The sequence below is a fragment of the Cuculus canorus genome, chromosome 8 (assembly GCF_017976375.1).
Source record: "Cuculus canorus isolate bCucCan1 chromosome 8, bCucCan1.pri, whole genome shotgun sequence".
Taxonomy (NCBI): domain Eukaryota; kingdom Metazoa; phylum Chordata; class Aves; order Cuculiformes; family Cuculidae; genus Cuculus; species Cuculus canorus.
Window position 1 is genome coordinate 2,529,924 of NC_071408.1, and position 21,917 is coordinate 2,551,840.

General features: G+C 43.7%; 1 protein-coding gene across 1 annotated transcript in view; it reads left to right on the forward strand.

Annotated features, from left to right (window-relative positions):
• The window catches only part of HMCN1 (hemicentin 1), a 196,802-nt gene that overhangs the window by 46,387 nt on the left and 128,498 nt on the right, over window positions 1-21,917 (forward strand). Inside the window, exons 5-11 of the mRNA XM_054073595.1 lie at window positions 259-430; window positions 2,083-2,189; window positions 8,815-8,935; window positions 9,472-9,735; window positions 9,990-10,134; window positions 13,019-13,140; window positions 18,261-18,536. Of these exons, the coding sequence (XP_053929570.1) occupies window positions 259-430; window positions 2,083-2,189; window positions 8,815-8,935; window positions 9,472-9,735; window positions 9,990-10,134; window positions 13,019-13,140; window positions 18,261-18,536 (1,207 nt within the window). The remainder of the gene's footprint in view (window positions 1-258; window positions 431-2,082; window positions 2,190-8,814; window positions 8,936-9,471; window positions 9,736-9,989; window positions 10,135-13,018; window positions 13,141-18,260; window positions 18,537-21,917) is intronic.

The window sequence follows — 21,917 nt, forward strand, 5'->3', positions numbered from 1 at the left end:
CTTTTCTTTTGGTATTCCTCTGCTCTTGCGCGCTGCCGATACAGACTGAAATCTAGTGATGGTATGAGGCCGTACCACTGCGTCCGCTCAGCGTGATGTGGGAACCACGTGCCATCAAGCAGTGAGATCATAGGTTAAATACAATCTTCTGGTAGAGTAGAAGTTAACATAAAATCTCTACAAGACTGTTTCAGCAGAAAATATTTCAACAGCAAATACTGTTGACAGTATGATAACAACTGTTATTGTCTGTTCTAGGTCTTAAAGTGGGTTGAAGAAGCAGTTCAAGCCTCCAAAGTGCATCTCTTGTCTACGGACCACTTGACCGCGGCTGTAAATACTTGGCAGATCCCTTTTGATCCAAGTCTGAAAGAGGTCACGGTGTCCTTGAGTGGTCCTTCGCCAGCAATTGAAATTCACAATCCCTTGGGTGAGGTGGTTTGTACCTTCTTTTGTGATAGCAAAACAAGTGAACGAAAGAGACAAATCATCTTTGCTGTATCCGATATGGAATGCTGTATTTGTGATATTTATAAGTATCTTTCATGTTTTTAAAGCCAGTATCAGGATTTCAGGATACTCTTACGTTTAAAATGCAAGATCTTTGGATGGATGCACTTCTGGTATGCACTTCATTCCTGGTTTCCATTTTTCTGACTCAGCGGAAACTGGAAATCCTCACTATTCTGACCAATTCATCTCACCTCCATCTGCTTTCTTACTAATTGTCCTTGCATTCGAAATTTCGGGATGCTTCTGTTCTTCATGTATTTATGTAGTTATTGAACCATCGTTTGGGGGTTGTACATGATGGTTGTTTATGTGGGGAATGATAAACCAGGATCTGGATTCTTTGCGCTATGAGAGCATTCGGAGCCAGACCCTGTCTCATGTGCCTGTCTCTGGCTGAACAGCATGGGATGAGGAATGCGATGACACATTTGGATGCTAATTTGTGGTTGAAGATGTTTTGAACAAATCTACTGTTCACTGGCATGTTGATGCCTTGGGAACCTGGAACAGCGCTCCAGAAATTAATTCAGATGATGCTTTGTATTCTCTGAGTGACTTTGGCTAAGGACATAGTTGAAAATATCTCCAAGATACTAAAACCAAAGCACAGGATGGCTTCCCAGCAATATAATGTGGTCCATCCTCTGCAAGGAAAGACATTTGCTTAGCATGTCTTGTCAGACCGTGATAACACACAGTTGTGTACACAACTGCCAGGCTTAGCTGGAGCTTTGACCTCATCTATGTTTTCCTTTCTCACAGGCCAGCTCTGTGCATCTAAATCCACATTGTTTCATTGAATTTACTCTGAAAAGCTCTTAAAAACTGACACTGGGACATCTGATTCTCAACTTGACCTTTGCGTTAGTGCTCTGATAGAGCCAGATGTGGTCCTAGTGCTGATGATACTTCACAGTCACCCTTGAGAGGGGAGCAAAATGCCTCTGCAGAGAGCCAGTTCCTGCATAAAACACCTGTATATTTGTGTATAAAGGGTAGTATGGTGTGGTATGAGGACTTGCCATCTTTTGTTCATGTCCATGATGTCTAACAGGCTGAGTTCCCTGTGTGGATCTCACATACGTAACCACCCTTAGTCGCGTGCTGATGCTCCTCTGCCAGGAGAATCTGGCTTATCACGATTTTTACTTGTGGAGTTTCTCCTGCGTGAAGTAGGTTTAGAGGATGGAAGGGTGAGGGGGCTGGCAGGTGAGTTGGGGTAAGCCCGTTCTAAAATAACCTTTGAGAGATTTTGCTTCTGTGCTGCCTCCTCTCACTGGGAGCCAAACATTTCTGTGAAGAAAAGAACTGATTTTGCTTACAGTTTCTGGGTTTCCCACAGCTCTGTGTTATATTTCCCAGTTGAATGAAAATGAGCATTTTTAGTGTTCTGGCAAAGAATTGCAGGGAATTTGGACTGTTGTAAATATCAGTGATGGCTAAATAGTGAGTACATCAAGTATCAAAAATATAGGAGTACAGAAGAACAATATTGTATTTACACTTTTTTAGGCAATACCATACTTAATTTACTCCCAGTTCTCTTTTTTTTTTTTTTTTTGGCGTTAGGCAAACATATTGGTAAAGGATCAGGACTGAATGAATTGCTAAATATCCATAACTCTGCAAAGGTTGTAAATGTCAAAGATCCAGAGCCAGGAACGTGGACAATTAAGGTAAAGTTCATTTATTACTTGTTCTGTAGCTTCTAAGGGGATTGTTTAACTATTTACTGCATTATTTATCATGGATGCTCGTAGATGATTTTGTATTATGATGAATGTCCTTTCTCGAAGTATGTATTGCGATTTATTCTGAAGGCAGTAGTATAAAATTCCGATCAAGATAACGTATTGGATTATCTTAGGTCAAACGTTTAGGTCATCCTTTTCCATTGGGTAGAAAGCGACAAAGAGAGCACTGGATTTTTGAAGTCTGCTGAGCGGAAACTCTGCAAAAAGTGTGAACAGAGAGGGTCTTTGCTGCGTGTGGCATGTTTTAAGGACCAGGAGAAGGAGGTGATGTGCATGTTGCAGGCCAGAGATCTCATTAGTAGGGTTACAAATTCAACAGATATACATTTAATTAAAATGCGTTATCAGTAAATCATTTAAATAGTACAGCATGTAAATAAATCTATTCACGTGAGTGCTATCCTAGCACATACAGTTACGGAACGGACCCTAAAGGATTCGTGGAAGTTTTACAGTATTAACAACATGTTTCACAGTAGAAAGGATAATTAAGACTTTGAAATGGTCTTCTTGGAACTGATGGTAGCAACTTCATGTGAGTTCTTGATCCAATTCTCCAAAGGCTGCTGCTCCCACAACAGGAAAGTTCAGCCACATGTTTGGGGAAGGCTCCTTGTGGTAAGCGTGATCAACGTGCACTGAATCAGTTGGAGAGCAATCATACTTGCTGATTCCGAGAGTGGTAGCCAGCAGCAAGCTCCTAGGTAATGAACATTCAACTATCTGCTTCTCAAATGGAACAATGAAACGTCTGTGTGAAGACAGGGCCACTCAGAACTGTGGTTCTGTGGAATTTTCTCTGCGTGACGGTGCTTGCTCAGATGTTTGCTGTTGGTGATGCATTCGTGTGGGTGCTGTGTCATGGTTGTGAGGCATATGGTGAACAAGATGTGTAAATGCAACAACCTCCAAGAGTGCTTGTGACCTGTTGCTACATGAAAGAGCTGGGGGTTGCAAGCTGAACCCACTGTAGCTAAAATCTGTACCGTTTGTAGGTGAATAAATGTACATGTAAAATAGATGTTAATCAGGAATGGAAAGAAATTGCTTTAGTCCTAAACCCTAATTCAGCAGAATTTCCACGTTAACGGGTGCATCAGGCCAAGAATTGCTTACCTGAAACCGTAATAGGGACGAAGGATGAGCAAGAGCACTCTTACTGTAAAGCGGTAAACTGGGAGATGGAGCTTAGAACTTGGCCAGACCTAAAGAAATATATGTATTCATCACTTTGTTTTATAACGTGTTCATTACGTCCTTTTAATCAACTGTTCAAAGTGTAATTGCACCAAGTGTGAATGGAATGTTAAAACATTAAGGATTGCGCTATGGGTAAGATAGTATTGACATAAACTGAAGAACCTGCCCCAACCTTGTCTTTGTGGCTGAACACTGGTGTTTGAAAACACATGGCTAACAAATGACGCCCCGCTACCACACCTTGAAATCTGTGCAAGGCCTGTAGGCCTTTCTGTTTCTATAGAAATCGCACTATGGAACTATGGTTTGTGGGCAGATTATCTTCAGAGTTGAGTCTGTACCTTGAGCTGATTTGTAGGGGCAGAATGTTGTGATGTGTGCTCAGAGGAAGGGAGCTCTAATGAACTGTTAATTTTTATGTCATCTTCTCAACTCTGGCATGTAACTGGCCTAAACTGACTCGTGCCTCGTTGTATACTTCTTACAGAGGTAAAGCAGCGTAATCCCAGCTTTCCTAAGCTGATGTGGAAGCAATCCTACTGGAACAGGTCCCTTCCAACCGGAGTGTTGTATTCAAGCAGTGTAAATACTATATTGTCATTTGAGGAAAAGTCACCTAAGGCACCTTTACAGCCAAGCTCAGGTGGATGCATGCTGTGTATTGTCCGCGTGGCAAGCACAGAGGTGGTTGGAAAAGGATTATTAGCTCACATACAGCACTGCAGACATGTCGATACTGCTGCAGGATTGCGACTGGCAGAGCGTGTTGAGCTCAGCAGCTCGTGGCCAGTTGTTTGTCTATGCTGCCAAGATCGGAAATACTGAAAAATCTGGTACATGTATACCACAAAAAAAGGGTTTGGGTACCAGTGGATTTTATACCATCAGACATGTTTGGTACTGAGAGAATTTTTGCTGCAGTCAGTGCTTTAGTTTTCAGCTCCGTAGCTTGTTGGACTCCTTTGGGTCGAGCGTGCAGTCTAGCAAAAGTTCAGTGTTCTACCACATAAAGGAACAGAGGAGAGAAAAAGCAAAAGCCCTGTGTGGTGGCTCCCAGTCCCTGCAGGGCTGTGGCTAAGCTGAGACCTCTTTGGATGTGAGCTGAGCCATGTGGAACCACTTGTGGAAGCCTGTGCTGTGTTGCCCAAATTTCTGGATTCCAGGAATTGCTGGGAGAGGCGCTTCCCACTCATCAGGCTCCATGTGTAACACCCTTCACAGCTAATAAGCGCTCCTAAAGCTGAGGCTGGCACTCAGCGTGGTGCAAACTGCCAGTGGCTCGGCTGGAGCCTGGCCAGCGTGCTGAGCTAGATGTGAACCAGTCCCGGCCAAAGCATCGGGCTGCTCCTGCCGTGAGGAAGCTCAGCATAATGTTGTCTGCAGTTCTATGGAGAAGAAAACATTCCAATCTACATGTTTTGGGTTAAAAAGAAATAAAATTTGCCTTGAATATAGTTGAATTATTTTAATTACTTGAAGCTTTATAAGCAAATTAGATTTTAATTAGGTTTGTGCAGAGTTATCTATCACCTGGAAGTGCAAAAAATTGTCAGTTTGGTTTGATAACAAATCGTGGTGAGCTAAACGGAATCGGCTGTTACTAAATCAACTGGAGAGTGATCAGTCCAAGGAAATCCCACCTTAATCCCCAGACAATTGTTAGTGCAGTTTCAGTGCTCAGTGAATTCTTCAAAGCACAGGTTTGAGCAACATATAGAGCACAGCATGCAATCCAGGTGCCTCCCATGGCTTTCAGTTTCTCTGTGCTGAGGACATCAGATTTGTGCACATGGGTGTATTTTATAACCAAGTTTTCCTTCCAGGGCTGCTGTAGCACTCTTGGTTTACAAGGGGACGGAAGCTTTTCAGGGGTGCTCCTGCCATGGCAGGTGTTTCCTGCACCTCAAAGTTTAGGTCTATCTGCTGATCCTACCTCTGAGACCCCCACCAAGAGCTGAACCTTGGTGAGAAACACCTGAGTCGTTTAAGAGAAGAGGGAGCATCAATTTGCTTTTGCTAAATCCCTGCCACAAAGATCTATCTGTTACACTTCTCTTAAAAGATTTCTTTGGAGCAGTTTGGGAGGCATCTGTCATCTTGGAATTGGCAGTTATCTGCAAGCTCCAGGACGGCAGCGTTAGAAGGCAGTTGTATCGAATTATTCCTGGAAGGTCTTGCCTGGCGTGTGTTTCATCCCACCACACGTGGCTGGCTCAGCGTGGGGACAAAGCCTGGAGTGATGGCTCCAGGGTGAGCACATCCCCTAGAGCCTCATTCAGCTGTGTGTCTCCATCCTTCTAAACCTAAACATATAAATGTAACCTGTAATTAAAGATGTATTTTAGCCGTTGTAGCTGGATTTTTTCTGTTGTCTGAGGATTGTGAGTTTTTGTGAAACTCCTGCATTTTTTCATCCATTTGTCTGCAGCGACCTGTGTTTACGGCCATTTCATTTTGTGGTGGTTGCAAGACAAGAAAGCACTTTTTCCCTGACATCTGTGACAAATATGTTTGCTCTTTTTTATCATACTCATCCAGTCGTGGAGAAGCAGCGCTAATGTAGAATGTTAACTACAAACAATGAAGAGACTTGAAAGGATACTAATTGGAAAGCAGTCCTTTTGGTATGAAGTTTATTTTAGGTGTTGGTATAAGACTGCCAGCTCCTAGGTGTGACAGTGATTTATTGTTACTAGCAAGTGGTAACTTTTTATAAGGTTATTCTAGCCTTAACAATTCAATCACAGAATGTCCTGAGATAGAAAGGACTCACAGTTGAGTCCACTGAGTCCAATTCCTGTTCCCACACAGGACAACCCCAATGTTTGCACTGTGGGGCTGAGGGCATTGGCCACCTGCTTGTGGAATATTGTCAGGCTTGGCATTGTGACTGCTTCCCTGGGAGCTGCTCCAGTGCTCCACCACCTTCTGGGTGAAGAACCTTTTCCTAATGTCCCACCTGACCCTCCTGTGGCATCTTCCTGCCATTCCCTCGGGTCCTGTCCTTGGTCACCAGAGAGAAGAGCTCAGCGCCTGCTCCTCCTCTTGTGAGGAAGCAATAGAATGAGATGAGGTCTCCCCTCAGTCTTCTCCAGGCTGAACAGACCAAGTGGCTTCAGCTGCTCCTTGTATGGCTTCCCCTCTAAAACCTTCACCAACTCCGTCCCCTCCTCTGGATGCTCTCCAGGAGCTTTGTATTGTTTTTATCCTGTGGTGCCCCAAACTGCTCCAGTGCAGAGCAGTGTCCTCTATATCCAAAGGTCTGAATAATTCATAAAGATAAATCATTCACAAAGATAAATAATCTGCAGTGTGTGCTTCTATGGATTGTTTACACAAGTTTAGGCACTGGCTTGTTTTGTTTGCACTAAGATTTTAAGGCTGTGACTGAAGACTTAAAGAAAACCATTTATTCACCCCATAAATCCCTCATGCGGATGCATAATGCTCTAAAAAGAAAACTTTGTCACTGAGATTGTCTAATGAAATTTTAACTGCCAATTAACGCCTGATAACAGGAGTCATTTGGCATGCCTGAGTATTCCTTTGTATCATTAACAGCTGGTTTATATCAGAAAGGCTTTAGTAGTGATTTTTCTGAGGTGAAAGGCTAAACAAATAGAGGCAAACAGAGGTTGTTTTAATCAGATAGACATCAATTTGTCAGTGTCTGAATGGCTGTCCCTGGACAGTTCGTTATAGGAAATAACTGTTTTAATATTCATGCGCTGCTGTATCTCAGTGACTGAACTGAGGGAATTGCGTATTTGCGAATGGATCAGATAACGGTCTCTAGGTAGATAAAGCACACAGATAAAGTGGAATTTCTTCATTGTAATATAGATTTTCTTTCCCACTGCAAATCTCATGTGCTGTATTGTGTCCCCAAACAAAAACGGCAGGTTTGATCTTGGCATCGTACAGCTTAGATACCACTGCACAGCCCTTTGAATCTTTACTTTTCCTGCTGTTCATGGGTTTGCCTTTGTTTTCTCAGCACAGAGTGTGACTTAAAGAAAAAAAAAATGAAAGCAGTTGTGGGATTTGGGACTTGCATAAAAGCTGCTGCCTCTACTTTAGTCTGGTGAGACTTCAGCTGGAATATTGCATCCAGCTCTGGAGTCTTCAGCACAGAAAGGATGTGGATCTGTTGGAGTGAGTTCAGAGGAGGGCCTGAAGATGATCCAAGGGCTGGAGCACCTCCCGTATGAGGACAGGCTGGCAGAGCTGGGGTTACTCAGCCTGGAGAAGAGAAGGTTCTTGGGAGAACTTAGAGCAGCTTCCAGTGCTGAAAGGGGCTCCAGGAAAGCTGGGGAGGGGCTCTTGATCAGGGAATGCAGGGATAGGATGAAGGGAACAATTTTAAGCCGAAAGAGAGGAGATTAAAATGAGATTTTAGGAAGAAGTGTTTTGCTGTGAGGGTGGGGAGGCCCTGGCCCAGGTTGCCCAGAGCAGTGGTGGCTGCCCCATCCCTGGAGGGGTTCCAGGCCAGGTTGGATGGGGCTCGGAGCCCCTGATCCAGTGGGAAGTGTCCCTGCCCATGGCAGGAGTGGGACTGGATGGGCTTTGAGGTACCGTCCAACCCAAACCATTCTATATTTTTATGATTCTTTTCCCTCAAACAACATAAAGCTAAAGCTTTTCGTGGGTGGATGGATGGGGGTGGTTTGCAATTTGTTTTTTCTGATTCAGCTGGAATGCCAAGGTGGGGGTGGTGCAGATGAGAGGCACTTCTGCATCCTCTGCTTTCTACCTGAGACCTTGGCTGGGAAAGGGAAGAACCTTTGGCATGCGTAATTGATTGCAGCTGCTCCATGCTTGCCTCCTGTCCCGTGCTCTGCAGCGCCCGTGTTTGTGGGTAAAATTATCTTGGTATATATTTAAAAAGGGAACTTACTAAAAAAGTAAGATAAATTATTGTAATTTTGGAAGTAAATGGTTTATGTGTCATCATCAGCAACAATTCTGGACGGATTTTTCTGTTGACCTTTGTTTCAGTGTCTGTTTTGTAATGTAGTTTAGAACGGGCAGAATTCTGACTTCTAGAGAGTCTTCTGTTACAGTCCCTGGTATGGGACAAGTAGCTGTCGGTCTTGTGTGTTTGTGTTGTGATTTACCTCGGAGACAAACTGGCTCTTTTTGTTTATGCTACAGCTGGAGGGTCCAGTATCTCAAAATAAAACTTTATTAGAGGTGTTTTTACTCGCAACTTTGACGTAGCCTCCTTTCCCTTGTGTTTGTAACGCAAGCTGACACCTACCTACTGAACTCAGCGGACGGATCAGACACTTTGCAGTTGCTGAAATGCTAATTGTGCAGGTGGTCTTTCCCTCTGTTGCTGTTTCAGACCTCGAGCACTGGAAGGCATTCTGTGCGCATCACTGGTCTCAGCACTATTGACTTTCGAGCTGGGTTTTCCAGGAATCCAACACTGGACTTCAAAAAAACATCCAGCAGACCAGTGCAAGGTTCGTTCCCATTTTATTCCGTGCTAAACCGTGACTGGTTTTGCCCCCTCAAAATCAAGTAGGATTCTGTGATGATCACTCTGGAGAACTTTGTGATCAATCTGGGGCTGCTGTTGGTTGGTTCTTGGACCTTGAATGTTTGAGACCATCCAGTGCTCCCGTTTTATCAGACTACAGTGGGGTTTTTTTTGTGTTAGCTTGTTTGGTTTTTTGTCATATTTTTAGTTATGAAATGCTTCAAAACTGTAACTCTTTGTTACTTCTGGAGTTCCAGAAAAAGCCTTTGGTTCCGAGGCATGGTGAGGAGTTAATAAAGCGTCTGCTATTTCAGAAACACCTACTGGGAGTTGGTAACCTAAACCCACTCAGCGCTGTGTCTCCTGACAGCTAATAAGCAGAGCACAGCTTGGTATGGAAGGGTTGAAACTAAATGGTGTATTCATGGGGTGCTGGGCTGTACATATGGAATTTAACCTTTCCCTTTCAAATTATGTATTTTTTACAGCTCTTAAAATAGCATGTTCCTGTTTTTCTAGGGATTCCTACTTTCGTCCTGCTCAATACCACAGGGATCATTCTTCCAGCTAGAGTAGACCGACTGGAACTCCTGAGTATTACAGGGGAACTGCTTAAGACCTTGCCTGTGAAATACTACCCAGACAGAAAGCCCTACGGACTGTGGAATATTTCTGACTTCATTCCACCAGATGAAGCTTTTTTTGTTAAAATAACGGGCTATGACAAGGATGATTATCTTTTTCAGAGAGTTTCAAGTGTTTCGTTTTCTAGTATTACTCCTGGTAAGAGATTTTACGTTGCATTAAATGTCCATTTGCCATATCTGAATTGGTTAAAATTGATATCCAATATCTTTTTCTAACTGACGCGAGTGCTTTCTGTGCCGTTTCCTTCCAGTCTCTTCATGGACAAGTTAGTGTTATTATCTGCTGTGTATAACTTTATCAGAAACTGAGCTTCCTTTCAATAAAAGAAGAAGATAGGTTATATGTTAGGAGCTGTCATTAATCTTCTGGGGATTATTTGCTTTCTTCAGATGTTCCAAAAGTTACAATGCCTACCAAGACTCCAGGATATTACTTACAGCCAGGGTCTGTTCCTTGCCACGTAGAAAGTCTTATACCTTTTATGCAACGTTTTACTAAAAATGGAGTACCCCTGGGAGTGGATCAGTTCTTCAAGTAAGTATTGACGTTTCTTTCTTACAATACTGTTTTATTTCCTATTTATATCTGGTGATTTCTGTTTATTATTTCCTATTATATGCTGCTTATATCCTGTTAGCTTTGTTCTGGGTTTTTTTTTTGGGGATCTTTGTTAGTGAGGCTGTATTTTATGAAGAGATTTATAATATACATCTATGCACGCTTCAGGAGGGCAGACGCTCTGTATAGATCATGAGATTATGTGCATCTGGCCAAAACCTCCTGAGATGTGTGCTCCTAGTTGTGATAAACTGGATCTAAAAAGTCTAGGAGGTGAATGCTTTTAACTTGTAATTTTAGAGAAGTTTCTTTTTCCTGCTTCTAAAAATATAGCAGCTTTGTTTTTCTAGATCTCTTCATCCTGTGGTGATCTAGTAAGAAAATTAGGATTTTGATTGCTATCCTAGGGCGGTTCTGACAAGTCTGATTCAGGAGACAAGAACCAGTAGTTGAGCACCTCTTTCCAGTCAGTGGAACTGAGCACTAATGTGTCTTTAAAATCCATTGTGTTACAAATAGCAGATCCCACCAACCCAGCCAAGGGCAGAATTGCCAAAAATTGTGTGACATTGTGATAAGAAAGGCAATCCATTTGGTTAATTAAAATAATAATAAGAATAATACTTTAAAAATCATTCTGGATCAACTGATATTGGTGACTTAGTCAGGTCTAGTGTCCAATTTGCTCAGCTCTGCAGAATACATCCCTCCAAATGATGCGTTGGATGTGTTGACTCATTGCATCCTAGTGAATCTCAGGTTTTGGTTCATTGCTGTGAGCCCGAAGGGAAAACCTGGTATGGAGAGTGATGGCTTATGGTGGCCAAGGGATGAGGTTAGACGCAACGTGAGTGTCACTGTGCTCTCTGCCAGTGGTTCTGCAGTATCTTATCACCGGGATGTGATTTGGTCTCTGGGCTTTGCAGCTTGGCTAGGGGACCATGTTTGTTTTTTCCAAACTGACCAGATAACAGCTTGGTCACCACATTGTATGTACTATGAGATGATTCGGGGAAACTAATGACTTGATGCTGAGAAGTGCTGGGTTAACCTGAGAATACATGTTGCAGAGTTGTTTGCAGTTACTGCTCTTTAGAGCCAGAGTAGATGCTCAGCAGAAGCCCTGAGGTGGGAAATACTCATTGTTGGCATTCTTGTATTTAATTTTATTTAATAGCTCTCTGTTTGCCAGGCGTTTCCGCTCTGGACACAGCTTGTTTTATGCTTCCGTTCTCAAGGCTTCCACATTTGACATGTGGTGTCTAGCAGAAGGGAGGAACGAAGAAGAATAGAATTGTGTAACTCCACTATTGACCCACTTTCCTTGAAGAAGAGAAGTTTCCCCTTTCTGACTTGGAAGAAACACAACCTTATTCTTTAGCGTTGGCAGTTGCTGCCGTTTCCATCTGTCAGCACTGCGCTGTAAAATGTCATGGATTTGGTAGATAGGTTAGGTTATCTAGAGTAAGAGAGAGGGAGTAGGAAGCCGTTTAAGGTCACAAGCAACTGTTGTCATTTGTGGTGTAACTGGATTGTCTGTCTCGTGGTGCTCCAGCGTTGGAGTTCCCTGCCTCTTCTCTTGTTCTTTCTCTATGCTTTAGGGGTTGATGAATCAATCTATTTGGACAAACAAAAGAGAGACAAAGGGTTCACTAATGTAGTGTTTCCCCAAAACGTGGCAATTACTTGCCAAAGTGATTGTGGATGTTTTGATGCTAAGCAGTTTTGTTTATATGCCGTAGCAACAGGCCACAGGGAGCACTGGGACACTGCAGAGTTCTCCTCTGTGGGTTTGTTGGACCATTAGCTGTATAAAATGTGGGTTTGAATCTTGAGAAGCTGTAAGTGTTTGGTTTTAAGCACATGTACCAGTCAGTGTAGTTATGTTTTATTCTCTTGGGTTTGACAGTGTATGCGATAGATACGTGGTATTATTGCCTTTCAGCCGTGTCCTTGCTGTGATTTACAGAAAAACTCCCAAGTATTTTTCTGTTCTGTTGCTTGCATCTCTTCTGTACCCCACCCCCATGCTGAGTCTTGAATCCATCAATTCTGTCTGTGTTTGTTGCACTGTTTATTTTTGTGTCGCTTGGCAGCTGTTGATGTGCAGAATATTGGATAACTATGGTTATTGCTGGTCACAAGCTCCGAGGTGCAGCTGGGAGAGCAGAAGTCAGTGTCCTCCTCATACAGATACTTCAGGTGTTTCTAGGCTGTAAATGTTTGGGATGGAGGTAGTTTAAAAAGTACAGAGACACCTCCCTGGATGCAGTCACCGGGCATTCGGGTAGCTGCTGCCCTCACCTCTGTATGAACCGAATGGTGGATTTGCACGTAGAGGGAGAAGGTAGATTGTATTTGGTGGTGGATGGAGTCTCCTTTATGTGCAGCCCCTGTCTGTACCAGAGCGTTTGAGGAGCTCAGGCTGGGAGGAGGAACCCTTGCTAGGAATAAGCCACAGGTCTGGTACCAGATTGTGGTTCTACATAGAAACTTGTTGGCGTTGAGGAAAGGCGTCTTCTCAGGTAGCAAATACAACCCTATCATATGAGTGACTGACTGCAGGTCCAGGGATGTTGATTGTTGTGTGACAGCTGTTGACGTATATTAAAGGTATATTTATAGTTGTGCAAGTGAGACATTCTGCAGAAACTTTGAGTTTTTAATGCTGCTGAGAAATCTGACTCTGCGTATATTGTTTCTGTCAATAAGATCGACTGAGCTGATCCAGTTTGGTTCATCAGAGGGTGAGGTTTTCCTCTTAATTGTTACGAAAATCTCCTGTGCCTGTTGTCGGGACACCAAGTTCCTGTACCTCTAGGTTCCTTCAGGAATTTAGTGTGCCCTTTTCTTCCTCCAGAGAGTCCTCAAGTATGAGTTGGGATATTGCCCAGGTCTCCTTGGCTGATGAAGGCTTTTACGAATGCGTGGCAAGTAGCAGTGCGGGAACCGGCCGTGCGCAGACGTTTCTGGATGTGTCAGGTGGGTTGCAGTCCATCCTATGCTGGAGTGTGGTAACGCCTTGTGCTGGAACGCTTAACGGAGAGCAGGGGCACCTCGGGCCGAGAAAACACAGTTCCAGGGTCTAAGTGTATTTTTAATTAACGTGGCTTTCCTCACCCCTGTACATAAGTGTGCTGATGTTTATGCCTGTTTTAAGTATTAACAATGATTTGTTTTAATTAGGTTCCCCTATCAGCAGGACTTGCAGAATAGATACGGCCTGCCGAAGCAGAAATCAAAATAACAGATTTTGATCATTCTCATTTTTATTTCAAGCTGTAGCAGTTATATTTACTTGATTGTATATACGCATTACCCGATAGATGAGGAATTGCAGAAGTTGCATTCAAGAGCTTTGAATAAACTATAGTATTTGGTGACTGGCCCCAAAATAGCTCACAATTCTTGTCTATGCAATAGATAATCACGTAATTGTGGTTTTGGGCGTTTTAAACTATTGTTCCTAACTTTATCAAAATCTCATTTTGAAGGACAACTCATTATACATCTGGTCATCCGTTTAGTATGAAGTGGTGTGCCTTATGTTCAAGCAATTTCGAGGCACAGAGTGTTGATATCCCACTTGCTGAGGGGAGAGGGAGTTCTCCTGTGTAAGTTAACACCCTGTTGAGACTTGGAGCACTAAATGATTGTGCCCCATTAATTATTACTGAGAGTTAGTTTGGGTAAGAGAAAAGTGAATAGGATCATCGAATCATTAGGTTGGAAAAGACTTTTGAGATCATAGAGTCCAACCGTACCTGCCCACTACTAAATCATATTGCTAAGCACTTCATCCTCTCGCCTTTTAAACTTCTCCAGGGATGGAGACTCCACCACCTCCCCGGGCAGCCTCTGCTTGATCCTGAGAACCCTTTCTGTGAACAGTTTTCCCTGCTGTCCAATCTGAACTGCCCTGACGCAACTTGAGACCATTCCATCTTGTCCTGTCACCTGTCACTTGGGAGAAGAGACCAGCACCCACCTCTACAACCTCCTTTTAGACAGCTGTCTAAAAAGAGAGCCGTAGAGACAATAGTGTCGTCCTGGGCGAGCTTTGGGTGTAAGAACTGGGAGTGGGAGAAAAACAGAGAGTAAAATTGGTCTTGTGCGAAGGCAAATGTAAAGCTACATGCGTGGTGTGTTGCCAGCGTGCCCGCTGGGACGTGCGGGTGCTGGGTGCTGCCTGCAGTGGATGCTGAGCGTTCCAGTTGCACATCAGCTGGAAATGCTTCCCGAGGTAAGCCAGTAGGCTTTGCTTCACGTAGTCAATCCTTTTACTCTGTCAGAGGAATTTAGCTTAAGTAGCTGTAAACCAAAATGCACCCCAAGCAGAGATGGAGAAAATATAAAACCAGACATGAGCTTGAAGTCCTTCAGCAGACGAGGGAGATCTTCTGCAGGAAGATGACCTGGAGGGAAAATTAGGAAGAGCAGCTTTTTTCATGCATGTGGCTGGGTAGATGAAAGCCCTGTCCACGCTATAGCAAGTTTTGTCACTTCATTTTTCACAGTTGCAGCCTGAGGGAAAGGGAAAAATAATTTCTGTTTTGAAACAAAGATCCATTCTCTGTAGTCTTCTGTTTGTGTTGATCAGGCGTCTGTCACACAGAAAGGCGAGCTGTTGCTCTTGGCCGGGGAAAGCACCGGAGTAGAGTCACTTAATGCGCAGTGGCAGTGGAGATCAAGCTCAGAACGGCAGTTTGCACTCAGCCTTTGGTTTTCATCTAACTGCTTGAAACTGAAGTTGTTGTCTTTTATCTCTTGTAGCGGCTAATTCAGATTAGTTAACCTGGACTGTGAATCACAGAATCACAAAGCAGTCTGGGCTGGAGGGACCTTTGGAAGTTACCAGCTCACAGCTTAAAGGAGAATTAACTTCCAAACTTGATGGTGGTTCCAGGAACTTGTCCAATCAAGCTTTGAACGTCCCCAGGGATGGAGGTTTCACAAGTTCCACGGGCAGCCTGCAGTGCTTAACTACCCCCACTAGGAAAATATTTTGCGTGTCTAGTCAGAATTTCCCCTGGTGCTTGTTAGGATCACAGATTCTCATCCTTTCTTTTGTGTCCTGAGAAGACTCCAGCTCTGTTCTCTAAAAGAACACACTTCCTAGCTGAAGAGGGTGACTACTTTCCCTTAACTTTTCTTTTTTGCAGGCAAAGGTGTTCCTTGCACTGCAATATGAGCTGATCCAAAGAAACCTGTACGATGTCATTGATTCCATGCCAGGCAAACTTTGCAGAGAAACAGCCCTTTTACACCAATTGGTAAATTTGAAGAGAGGAGCGTCCTTTTAGTCACAAAGTACTCAAGTAGAATAAAACAGTAACATCAATACTTTCCCAAGTCTTAGCTCCAGAGTGCTGTGTTGTATCTCGACTGTGAAAATCCTTCAGGCGGATAAAGGTATTCCCACATGCTTGTTTCAAACTACGTTTTGGAGGACAAGCAGCTGCTATATTGTGCCACAGAAACTGTGGGTATAAAGATTCTTGATCTGGAAGTTGAAATAATCCTGCTCCTCGCGAAGAAAACTGGAGGAGAGTCCTAACTTTTTTCTTGTGATATCAGGAGCTCTCGAAAGTCGAGAGTGACAAAGGGAAAAATTCCGGTATCCCCTCATTTACAGAGCAGTGAGAGATTGACTCACTGTGTAAACATGAACAATTAGTTCTGTTTGGAGCCGTGCAGAGGATTAATGTGAGGGAGATGCTTTGAAATCCTTGTGTACAAATACTTGGAAGGAAATTACTTGAAAGTTCTTCTTTAAGCAAAGTAAACAGTCTTTTCAAGTGTTCTGGGTTTGCCCAGCTGACAGGCAGTCTCACAGATAATCCCTTTGGTCAACTGCTGTGTGAGAGGTATTGGAACTGTGTCAACATTTTCTAGTTTCAGCAAAAGCAAACACTTGAGTTTGACCTTGTCTCCCTAGTTATTAAATCCTTTAAAACGTCAAACGTTTGTTAGGTTGCGCGGGCACCTTCAGTGCTGTGAACACAAGGGATGCGGCTCAGAGCTGGCTGGGGCGTTGCTCTGTGTGCGCTGTTGTGCTGAAAGGCTGCTGGAATCCAGAAGGTGTTGTGCCCCTTTTCATTCAAAAGATGGGGATTTTAGTCCCGTACTGGCCTTTATCTCTCTTTTTTTAAGTTTCTTGAAGTGACGTACTTGATGATATCCCTGTGGAAAGCAGATCTCTTCCCCCAGACAGACCAAACCCTAAAGACCAGGAGAGAAGGCCCATTTTCAGTGACTGATTCCAGCTTTTCTTGACTCTCCTCTGCAGACGTTACAATACACATGGTTGGTAACACCGGGGACTGCTGGTAGGGACTGGATTTATCGGGAGAAGCACTGCCTGCCCAGCATGCGGCACTTATGAGTGATTTGTTGCTGTGCAGAGACCTGGCATAAAGCTTGTGAACCTCATTTGAGACCCCGCATGAGACTTAAATGAGGAGGAGTTACAGCTGGCTCTGAGCTTAGGAGTAACTTTCACCCTTCATAAATCTCTACCATTTTTATTCCCTGTTATTCTTGCTTTTCTTAGGATAATTGTTTTTTAGTGTGTACTGATAAAGATTTGGTCTTGCTTTTACAGCTGTCTTATTTCTGCTAAAGCATCCCACTCGAATATTATTCATTGCGGATCTTTCTTCTTTCAAGAACCAGTCTGGAGAAAACCAAATGGAATATATATATAAATACACACTCATTTTAATGGGAATGCGTAAAGTGATGTGTAGTGTATGTTCTTCCTTAAACATTTAAGTATTGCCGCTTTTATCAGAGGTATCTGAAGAAGGATCAGGATGACTGCTCCTATTTAAAGCATCTGTGGTTTCAAATTTTAATTCTGATACAAATTATTGCAGCTGCTTTCTTGCAGGAGTGTTTTAAACCAGGAGTAGAAGAGCAGGAGTAGAAGTGTACAGATGAGTGGAGTGGAAAGCAAATAATAACAAATAACGGAAGTTACACCATAAATATGTGCAGATAGGAATGAAAATATACTGGCATTACCTAGGATTTGAGTGGCAGCTGTTCAGGGATGTTGTAAGTGGTTGTTGCATGGAGCAGCTCCAGCCTGGGAACTGCTCCTGCCTGTTGGCTGGAGCCCAGCCCTGTGTGCCCAGGGGTCTCTGTCTCAGCCGCATGGACACTGCTGCTGCCCCTTCCTGCCTCCTCCCACCTTTGCTTCTCTCTGATTCTCCTCTACTGCTATTCCTTCGTCAGTCTGCATAGTTTTGAGTTCTTCCCCCTGTATCTGGGACCCTCAGGTTTGTGTCCTTACCAGCTGCAGAGCCCGGGTGGTCCCCTTTCTGGAACGGTGCTCTTGATTTGCCCATCAATGAACATGGCGGAGTTTTATTTCTTGTCATTGTTTCTGCTATGGTTGCTCTGTCGGGTCTGTGTCTCTGTATACTGGGTTCGTTACTTCCCCTTATCCCATTTGACCAGGTCCTCGATCAGATAAACTTTAGGGAACAGATGCTTTATCCTTCCACATTCCCTTCTGGAAGCCACCATGGAAATAACTTCATAATGATGCCTAGAGCAGCTGCTGGGTTGGTTTCATTGTTGCTATAACAAAAGTCTAGTGCATAGCTCAGATCCCACCACCCGTGGTCACACTTCAGTCAGAGATTGGACTCGGAGCTGGTGGTGGCCCTGTCTCTTCCTTCTGTTGCGGTGGGCTCTGAGCTCTTGTTGGCTTTCCCCAGTGCTGGGAGAGCTCAAAGAACGTGGAGCTGTTTCCTCTCTTAGACATTATATGAGCCTTCATCCTACACAGTATGATGCTTTTGACCTAAATCGGGCGTGTTCTGGTGATGGAAGCTCCTGTCAGGTAGCTTAGCGTGAGGATCCTGCCCTGGGTTCTGTTTAATGGCTTCAGCAGTGTAAAACGAAACCAAATATTAAACCAATATAACATTATTTATTTATTTAAACCGAATATTAAACCAATATAACATTATTTATTTATTCATTTACACTATAGCGTACTTGAAATTGTTTATCCAGAATCCACAAATGAAGCCACGGTTCTCCAATCTTTCTCTTATAACTTAGTTCTTTATTCTCCTCTTTCTCCACAGAGCCTCCACCTCTGATTCAGGTTCCTAATAATGTCACAGTTGTCCCCGGTGAGGGAGCCGTCTTGACTTGCCTGATTTCAAGCACAGTGCGTTACAATCTCACCTGGCAGAGAAATGGCAGGGATGCCAGACTCCAGGAGCCCCTGCGGATAAGGATGATGAGCAACCTGTCTTTAGAGGTGAAGAGTACAAAGCTCACGGATGCTGGCAAGTACGACTGTGTTGCTTCTAACGAGGGTGGATCTACCGCAGCATCGGTCTTCCTTACAGTGCAAGGTAACAAGAAACCACACGTTTAACTTACTCTGTCAGGGTTTTAAACCAGCAGTGGGAGTCTTCAAACAGCGCTGCCTTCTGCTGTCTGTCTCTGAGCAGTGGCTGATCCTCCTCCTCCTGTAGCTGCTGGTCGAACTGCTCTGCAAATTGGTGGAGCCTCTGTTGTTGGTGTCTCCTAAAGAGCAAAGCACAAACAGCTGCGCACACACTCTCACAGCCCGCTCCTCCATACTTCTAGCCAACCTCTACTTTGAGAAATTTATAGGCTGGCTCTGTGGATTACTTTATCTTTCAGTGAAACTAGAACTATAGTTTCATACATGTAACTAAATTGGTATTCATCTGGATTATTTTATCTCTCTTTATAACAGAATAGTACTTCTAATTTTTTCTGTGCGTTATGTTATTGTGTTTTATAGTGCTAATCGATAAAAGCTGAGAGCTAATCGTAATTTTATGAAGGGCTAGATTTGATGAAGGCAAGGGTTTTAAAAAGTGACAGCGTGGGTGAGACCGAACAGGGCCTACGGCTGTGCTATTCCTTCATAGCAGGATCAAGCATCAAAAAATATGGATAAATACGAGAATCCTTTTAGAATCAGAAAGCACTGCAGATGTCCCTCTGTTTTGGGGAGCTTTGAACCTTTCTTTGTGGGCAAGAAGAGATAGAAATCAAGATGTTTTGGAAAGAAAACTCTTTCATCTACTTGCAGGTGACTCTGGCAGGATTTCTGCCTGCTGGTGGTACTGGGTCATCTTCTGTGCAGCATCAGTACCTTCGTTAACTTTCTTGCTGTAAGTCAAGTGCTTTAACTGGTGGAAAACTTAGAATGATGGAAAAAAAGAAAAACTCAATGGAATTGCCTGACTTAAGGTGCTCCAAACCATATGAAGGTCGAAAGTTGTAACGCTTGCTCTAATGGGATAAGGTTTTTCTTGTAGGAAGAACATATTAGTTTACTGAGGTGGAATAAGTAGGTGTACAATTGGTTATGTAGGGCCTATTAAAAACCACAGCAGAATGAAGTGTTTCTTCATTGATCTGTTTGAATTCCTTGCAGTGGCTACAGGAAATTTTTAGCTTAAATTTCTAGTAAGGCAGAAGGAAAAAACACATTAAAAAACCTCAACCCCTACAGGTCTGGAAAGCGTAGATTTAAATTCTACAGGGTTTTTCCATTAAAATGGTCATTCAAGCATGTCAAAGGCAGCAGGAGAAGCACCCCACTCCTTTCTTCATCTCTTAGCGTTTCCTCCCCACTGCCTGTAGAGCAGCTGGGAGATTTTAACAGAATGACCAAATTACTTCTGGCAGTTTTTTTTGTAGGAAAGCTAAAGAAGTTTGCTCCTGCCAGAACAGAACAGTGAGTTTCAAATCACATATGTATGTAGAATGATTATATCAAATAGTTGGGAATTACATTTTGGCTGGTACCAGTATTGCTAACAGCTCTAAGACATGTCTGAGATAACCCTCTTGGACAGTTTAGGCAGGCAGCGTTGAGAGTCTGAGCTGTTTTTTCTTCCATTTCTGGTGAAAGATGCTTAGAAGAGAATAAGAAAGTAGGAAATGCTAAACTGCAGCTGAATTGAGATTTCAGCAGTAGCGTCTGTCTCTGTTTGAAAAAAGTCATAGAATCAAAGAATCACCAGGTTGGAAAGGACCCACTGGATCATTGAGTCCAACTGTTCCTATCACTCCCTTAAACCATGTCCCTCAGCACTTCATCCACCCGTTCCCTTAAACGCCTCCAGGGAAGGCGACTCCCCCCTCCCTGGGCAGCTGTTCCAGTGCCCAGCAACTCTTTCTGTGAAGAATTTTTTCCTGATATCCAGTCTGACCCTCCCCTGGCGGAGCTTCAGGCCATTCCCCCTTGTCCTGTCCTCAGTCACTTGGGAGAAGAGCCCAGCACAACCTCTCCACAACCTCCTTTCAGGTAGTTGTAGAGTCACCTGCTGCCAGCTTTTCAGCCGGCTGTGTGCGGAGGCTGGGTGGTATCGGGATGGTAGGACACGCTGTTGTTTCTGATTGTTTCAGTTTGCTCGGACAGAGTGGTTTCTGTCAGAATTCTGGAGGTTCTCTGCTGTGCAGCTGTGTCATATGTGACCTGTAGTGCTTGTTAGGATCTAGAGCAGCATTCAAAAGAACGGTTTGGCAGCAAAAGAGTAAAGAGAGGCTATATGTAAGAAGAAAAAGCTCTGCAGGGTTGTCATTATTAACATTGTGAAGAAGGAAATTTGAAGTCTTGTTAATAGATTGAGATGGTTCCTGGTTTGTATAGTTGCAAGTACTTGAGAATGTCAAATAAAATTAATGTTGAAGCATTTTATTGTTGTTGGGACAGTTCCATATAGATCTCTGAATTTTGGATCATAAGAGAATGAACACTGCTTTCATCCCAATTTTTTTTTCTTTCTGTAGTAGTAATTAAGGCAGAGGACCAATGTTGGTAGCTCTAAAAATAACCCAGCATCTGCTTTACATGCTGAAGTGCTTTGTAGTAAACCCTTGTTTTGAAAGCTTTCTGTTCCTGAAAGGGAACATTCAGCTCATTTTTGTGCCAGCAGCTGTACAAATACAGCCTGAAGCCTCGAATGAGCGCTGCCTTCCCCCGTGTCGTGTGTGAAGAACAACGTGCTCTACCCACCACGAAACATCTCACACTCATACTGAGCGTGGCTGGGTGAAGAATCATAGAATCATAGACCGGTTTGGGTTGAAAGGGACCTTAAAGATCACCCAGTTCCAACCCCCTGCCATGGGCAGGGACACCTCCCACTGGCTCAGGCTGCCCAAGGCCCATCCAACCTGGCCTGGAACACCTCCAGGGATGGGGCAGCCACAGCTTCCCTGGGGAACCTGGGCCAGGGCCTCACCACTCTCATCAGGAAGAATTTCCTCCTTATGTCTAGAACCTGTTTAAAACTTGTGCCTGTTTGTGGAGTGGCGAAACACTGCTTGGAGGAGCCTGAAAGGTCACTGAGGGCAATGTTATGAATTTCCAGGAGTGAAAGCTCTCAGCCTTCTAGGGTTGGTATCGGTGCTCAGTGAGGGTGGTGACCAGCTCTGGAAGCACACACTTATGGTTGGACCTTGCTCAATGCTGGCTGTACAGTGTGGGTTGCTCAAGTCTTCCCAACAAAGCAGTGCTGTATGGAAACATAAATGAATTTGTAAGGACATTCACTTCTCTTTCAGATGCTTTGTGTAATTGATCAGAAGCCTGGAGCAGCTTATTGCAGCCATGGGAGGCCAGGGACTGGCCAGCGTGGGAAACATGGTGATCCCGTAAACTTCAGGGATGGATTTCTCACTGATGAGGGGAATTGCATGAGCATGGAAACGCTTTCCCATTTGTTACAGTTCTGTAGGAAAAATAT